At 38.8% G+C, this 6,405-nt stretch overlaps 1 protein-coding gene across 2 annotated transcripts in view; it reads right to left on the reverse strand.

The window, feature by feature from the left end:
• cry2 (cryptochrome circadian regulator 2) overlaps positions 1 to 6,405 on the reverse strand; it is a 25,344-nt gene that overhangs the window by 17,517 nt on the left and 1,422 nt on the right. For both annotated transcript variants that reach the window (XM_032523325.1, XM_032523324.1), the window contains exon 2: positions 2,422 to 2,530. In XM_032523325.1, coding sequence (XP_032379216.1) covers positions 2,422 to 2,530 — 109 coding nt within the window. The remainder of the gene's footprint in view (positions 1 to 2,421; positions 2,531 to 6,405) is intronic.

Below are 6,405 nucleotides of genomic sequence, written 5' to 3' on the forward strand. Positions count from 1 at the left end.
GCTCACGTCACATCTACGTCGTCAAGCTCAGTTGGAGGCTGCGCAGTAACGCTCGGCTATCACCGGAAAAGTGCCTCTAATAGACTTCATTTGTTTACGTACAGAACAATGGGGTTTGTTGGTCCATTTCTTTAACTGTCTATGGTTTTATTTACTGCACCTTTTAGCTTTTAATAGATCTGTAACTGTATCTCACAAAACATGCCACAGAGGGAAAAGCCAGACCCACATACCACATTTAACTGCCTAATAATTGTAGATGCCTGCATGTCTTAAATATCATAAAAACATAGGTCTTCTCCTGTGGGAAAACTATTAGCAACTGTCAGTTCAGAGGACAGAACCTTTGACTATCTGTCATATCTAACACTTATCAGCTCTTTTTCACCGAGGAGGCTGGGAAGTGATCCAGAGCTCAATGAAAAGCCTTCTCAGGGATCACACGAGCTACGGGAATGTGTGTCTGTGAGAAGTAAAGGCAGAGATGAAAGTAAATGGGAATTAAATTCAAGACATGTTTACAGTGTGTTCACCAGAGAAGCTTCACCTAGCATAACGCTTTTGTGAAATAATCCCTCCTTTTAAAGTGTCGCTAAATGAAATAGCCGTTCAATCGTGGCTTTATCGCTCTGGAACTATTGTGCAAAGTCTCCAAAACGTCACTGCCTTCTCAGCTGGATTACTAAACTTCCGGAAGGGCTACGAAGACACAGAACGGCTCTTGGAAAGGGCTAGCTGACGGCTACCAAACTATGGCTACAACAAGGCAATGAGTCCAAAGGTGACAAAGAAACCTGAACATACGCAAGTCAATTTCACAATTATTTATTTATGTTACAAAGACACTGTATTTCCATGATGGATTAAAAAAGCTTCTGGCTGGCCTCTTTGAATCGGCAAATTTCTCTGCTTCTAAACAAAAAAAGGGAGTCTCTACATTCTGTTGATGGAGATATTAAATAAGACACATAAAGTACGTATTCTTCTGTTGTATATGACAGCGGTGACCTCTTAGGGTTGATTGGATGACCTTTGTACCTAGGTCATCCAATCCATGTAAACTGTTTTCTAACATGTTCACAATTCAATATAAAGATAATGATATGTCAATGTATAGTTCACAACTTGCAACGCAACCTCCAAGTGACAAAAAATAAAATAAAAATCGGTTATTGCAGGTTTGATAAATCTGTCTGTAGTACTCCAAGCGTTGCTAAATTTTCCATATTTGGCAAGTTAAATTTAAGATTTTTATGACATTTGTAATGTCACATACCATTTAATGTGTTGTGGTCATTTCAGCCATAGCAAAAAAGTATAATGGAAAAAAGTATGAGCAAAAAAACGGGGGCACAAGTTTCACTAAAAATGTCACTATAACTTCCTCGGTATTAACACAATAACAGAATGTCTGACTGTTTTTGGCATAGGTTTCATACACTTTCTGTTGTAAAACTTCTAAAAGCAAAAATCTTAACCGACGAGACAAAATCTTATGAAATGGTGGCCCGTTGTCTAATTTGTGTCAGTTTAGAGTTCCTTCACGTGAGTACGTTTTGCATCACTGCATCAAAACATTCAAATATTGGAGCCAGCTGTGTCTCAAACCACCTACTTGCACATTTCAAACACTTATTTTTAAGTATATAGTGTAGATAATGCAATAAGTCAGTGCACTGAAAGTACCAGGATGACTCCCTAAAAACAGTCCAAAAGATCAATGACTACAAAGCAGAACGGGGAGGGACCAGGGATGGCGACCGGCAGCTGATTGGACAAATCTGTCACGTGGGTCTACCTTTTCCCGGATTTCACAACCGAGCTTAATGGCGGCCAGACGGCGGCTCGTTCGGAATAGGATCTTGAATTTTTTTTTAAGATTATATTTTGGGGCATTTTAGGACTTTATTTGACAGGACAGCTGAAGATATGAAAGGGGAGAGAGAGGGGGAAATGACATGCAGCAAAGGGCCACAGGTCAGAGCTGAACCAGGACACGCTGCGTCGAGGAGTAAACCTTTCTATATGATCACCCGCTCTACCAACTGAGCTATCTGAGCGCCCACAATCTTGAGTTTTACTAAAATTGTTCACCGAAGCGTGTTTTTGAAAACATTTAAAGCGAGAAATAGGTCATACAGTTGCTAAAAGTGGGCAATACGGCAGTAAGTGGTCAGTGCACATGAGCAGTGTACTGACGGAAGTATGTGGAATGAGACACAGCCTATTTCACACACAGCTGTTGTTTTGATAACAGTCTGTAGTCAGCAGATACAGTTTGACAACAAATGATGGTTTTGTTTTAAAAAAGTTCTGTCTGTATTGCGTGGTTCTTTTGGTCATGACCCTTCAGTGTGGTATGTTGTAAGTTTTGGTCCCTGACAGACACAGAGCGGCCAGGTGGTGGGCAGGAATACAGACCTTAAAAAGCCTGGGTAGAACATCAGTAGGCTGCCCTCTGACTACGAACAATCTGGAACTGAGCTTCTTCAGACTGCTGTCCAGATCCTCCAGAGCCTCCAGCAGAAACCTGCACACAGACGCACATAATGGAAATTACTGAGAATTATTACCAAAATACAAGGCAGCAGATTGTATGGCATAGTGATAACACGCACACCATTTCAGTCTTGTAATTTACTCAAACAACCACACAGAACAACAACAGGAAGAGAGGCCTTTTTTGGTCAAGCTCTGAGTTAACAGAACAGAATACCTTTTATTGTCATTGTATCATCAAAATGTCAAAACAAAATTCAATAAATAATAAATCGGGAAATCTGTGTGTATGTGTCTTTGATCAACTGCCGACCAATGAGAATGTTGTCGTACAATTAGGCTTGTAACAATTATTACATAATTGTCCATCAGTACTGGTGCCCCCCAGGGATGTGTTCTTTCCCCACTGCTCTTCTACCTCTATACCAAAGACAGCACATCAGGAAACCCCGTCTGTTAAACTTAAATTTGCTGATGTCAGTAGCCTGTCTTTACAGGTCTTCCTTGAAAAACAGTGACAAAGCACATTTTAAACAGCTCTGGTTCCAGAAGTGTTTATTTCCTGTTCAATATCTCTTTTGACATTTTGTTAAAGAGTTTTAAGCCTGGAACCAAGCCAACAACCTCGGAGATGAATAGTGGCCATAAATCATTTGTTTTGGCACAAAATAACATTTTTAAAAACAGCAAAAGGTACAATACTGTGTACAGAAACTATTATCTACTTCAATAACAGAAGCTCAACATTTCCATGGTAACAGCAACTTCCACCAATGAGAGACGTCACTGACCAAGAAAGTAAATCACATCACTCCAGTTCCGACTAAGGTCTTTACACTGGCTTCCTATCTCTAAAATAATTGATTTCAAAATACTACTGTTGGTTTATAAAGCACTGAATAGTTTAGGGACAAAATACATTTCTGATCTTCAGATAGAAGGTCAAGGCTGAAAACCTTTGTTTGACACTACCCGATTATTATTATTATTAAATCAAGTAACTGTTTATTTCTCATACTGCATTGTAACTTTGATTCTTTTAGCCTATATAAGAGTGTGGGTTGGAGAACGGGTTGGAGTGTGTAGGCTACTTTGAATTGTCTTATTTCTGAAATGTGATATATATAAATCAAGTTTTACAGCATTACACTTTCATTTATGTTTGTGATTAAAAGGAGTTTTTTACCGTATGTTACCAAAAACTGTCCGAATGTGGACATAATCATAATTCAAAATCAAGTTCTTGCTTAAATACAATGTTATCCAGTTGGTAATTGACCATTGTGAAGTTAGTTTGATGTTGGATATTCGACAGATATCGGATATTTATTACGGGTTGTGCTTTCACTCAGTCCTGGCAGAAAACAATATGACACCCGTTTGCTCCTAACTGCTTAGTTTTTACCGCCAATAAATTGCCTTCTGAACTTCATTTCCAACAGCTTGTATAATCAGATGTTCCAAACACCCCAGGCCAATGTAGAGCTGTTCTGCTACGTAGTACTTATAAGAACCGCCTCAATAAAGAATACCAACTTTTTTTATTCAATTTTTGGGACCCAAACACCCCGGACCAATGCAGATCTTTTCTGCTATGTGGTACTAATACAACACACCTCACTATAAATTACATTTTTTTAAGAAAACACAGACAGACACACAGATTTTTGCTCAATGGCTTTCAAGTTATGGGACTCAAACACCCAAGACCTTTGCAGAACCTTTCTGGTATATGGGTAATTTTTGGTTATTTAATTAATTAATGGTATTTTTTTTGCACCTAGTATTTCCAGGGATCCTACATGTTACTCATTTTAAAATGACAATCGAACAACAATTATTTTTAACCCAGTGGACATCGGCGCACACTTAGGCCTTATCTAAAGCATTCCAGTTAGAAATTTATCAAGCAGGTCAGCATTGAGACCAATGCCGAAATCAACTAACTACATCAAATCCGTAGAACACAATGCAAGAAAGTAGCCTTATTGTACGTCTGTAAAATGTGATGAAACTATGGCGGAGCACATTAGAATATGGAGATGTGGGAAACGTTGAGTGATTACAAACTTTTACAAACCTTCACAATATTTTTCTAAACCATATTTTCCATTTTCCATACTTTTCCAGACCTGGAAAACGCAGTGAATGCTTTAGCACATGGGTCTCAAACTCGCGGCCCGGGGGCCAATTGCGGCCCGCGGGATGATATTTTGTGGCCCCCTTCTTGACATCAAAGTTAAGTGTTAGTGCGGCCGCGCGTTCTGAAACTTTTTGTCATTGCGCATGTCACTTATGGGTATAGTAGTCTCCTGACAGCGGCGTAACCGTTGTCAAGTAGCTAAGTACCCTTTGCGGCAAATGCCTGAGGTTTGACAATGTGATGTCTGTTGTTGTGAAATGCACCAACCATATCAGATCTAGGGGCTTAGAACCGGCAGTTCCGCGCTTTTTTTTGAGGAAATAGAGGGGTTTTTTGAATACTTGATGCGGCCCAGCCAAACCCAGACTCTACTTGCAGCGGCCCCCAAGTAAATTGAGTTTGAGACCCCTGCTTTAGCACAACCACCAGTTGAAATTAAACACTAGAAATAAAAAGGTAAAGATTGCAAATGTGAATTGAGGTAATGTAAATCACAGTCCAGACTGTGGAGAGGGGGTTAATATAGCCTGTAAAAGCAGTCAGACATATACTATGTGATATCAGAGAGAAGGCAAAGTGATGATTAGCGCTCCTTACCAGCCTGTCAAGTCGCCCAACATCCCACTTCTTTATGCTGCCTCCCTGGCACAACACAGCATAGGAAAGGACACTAAGAAGGACGCTATTGAGGAAAAAGCTGTTTTCCATATGAAAGGAATGGGATTCTTTAAAAAATTAAAATTAAATTGCAGTTTCAAAGTATTCATTTATAGTGAGGTGAGTCTTATTAGTACCACGAAGCAGAACAGTTCTGCATCAGTCTGGGGTGATTGTGTCTCATAACTTGGAAGCTATTGAGTAAAAAGCCGTTTTCAATAGGAACTGAATGGGATTCTTTCAAAAACTGAATAAAAAAGTTAGTAAAAAATATATTTTATTGATGTTCCCTTGGTCAAAACCAAGCAGTTGAGAGCAAATGGGTGTCGTATAGGCCTGGCAAACTCAATTCCTTTTAAGGATTTGAGTTATTCTGAGTCATTCATTAAATTGATCTGGGTTGTGCGAGTCACTTGAGTCATTATTGTATGCTACATTGGCTTGAGCCAAGGCAAGCTTTTGATTTGGATAAATTGCATGTTTAATTTTTAATCTTATAATTTTATTTGAAAAATTTTATATCCATAAATGTCTGAAAGAAAACCAAATATTCACATTTTAAAAATGACATAAAATTATATTTTGAAACTTTACTAAAGACTGACAAATAAGAAAGCCACCCAGACTCTGAACATTTAAAATGCCTTACAACCTCTTTAATGTAAATTTCCCGCGCTCATTTTTTGTGTACAGCGTCTATTAGAGGCAGGCTTTTATTTCTAATTCCATCTCTTTGATAAATATAATTGTTTTAAATGAAATGCCCTGGCGTTCCAGTGGACAGAGATAATTCATTTTTTAAGAAATATTTGCAAAAATATCACCATAGACCAAAGGCGACAGAGCAATATGGGTCAGAAGTAATTAAACACCAACACTGTGTCAGTTTGAACCCTGTGAATGTACTTCAATGTATTTCAAATATAGATAGTCTACTACGGTATTGCTGGTAGATTAAAATAAGAGCATACAGTAGTTAGACGAGTATCTGAGTAATGTTACAGACGGTAGCTAGCTAGCTTTGTTTGTAGCTCCCGGCTAACTCTTTTCCTCCCCCCTCCTGCTAGCTAGCTTCGCTTCTAGCTCCAGGCTAACTCTTTTCCTTC

Source organism: Etheostoma spectabile, chromosome 8 (genome assembly GCF_008692095.1).
Source record: "Etheostoma spectabile isolate EspeVRDwgs_2016 chromosome 8, UIUC_Espe_1.0, whole genome shotgun sequence".
Classification (NCBI taxonomy): domain Eukaryota; kingdom Metazoa; phylum Chordata; class Actinopteri; order Perciformes; family Percidae; genus Etheostoma; species Etheostoma spectabile.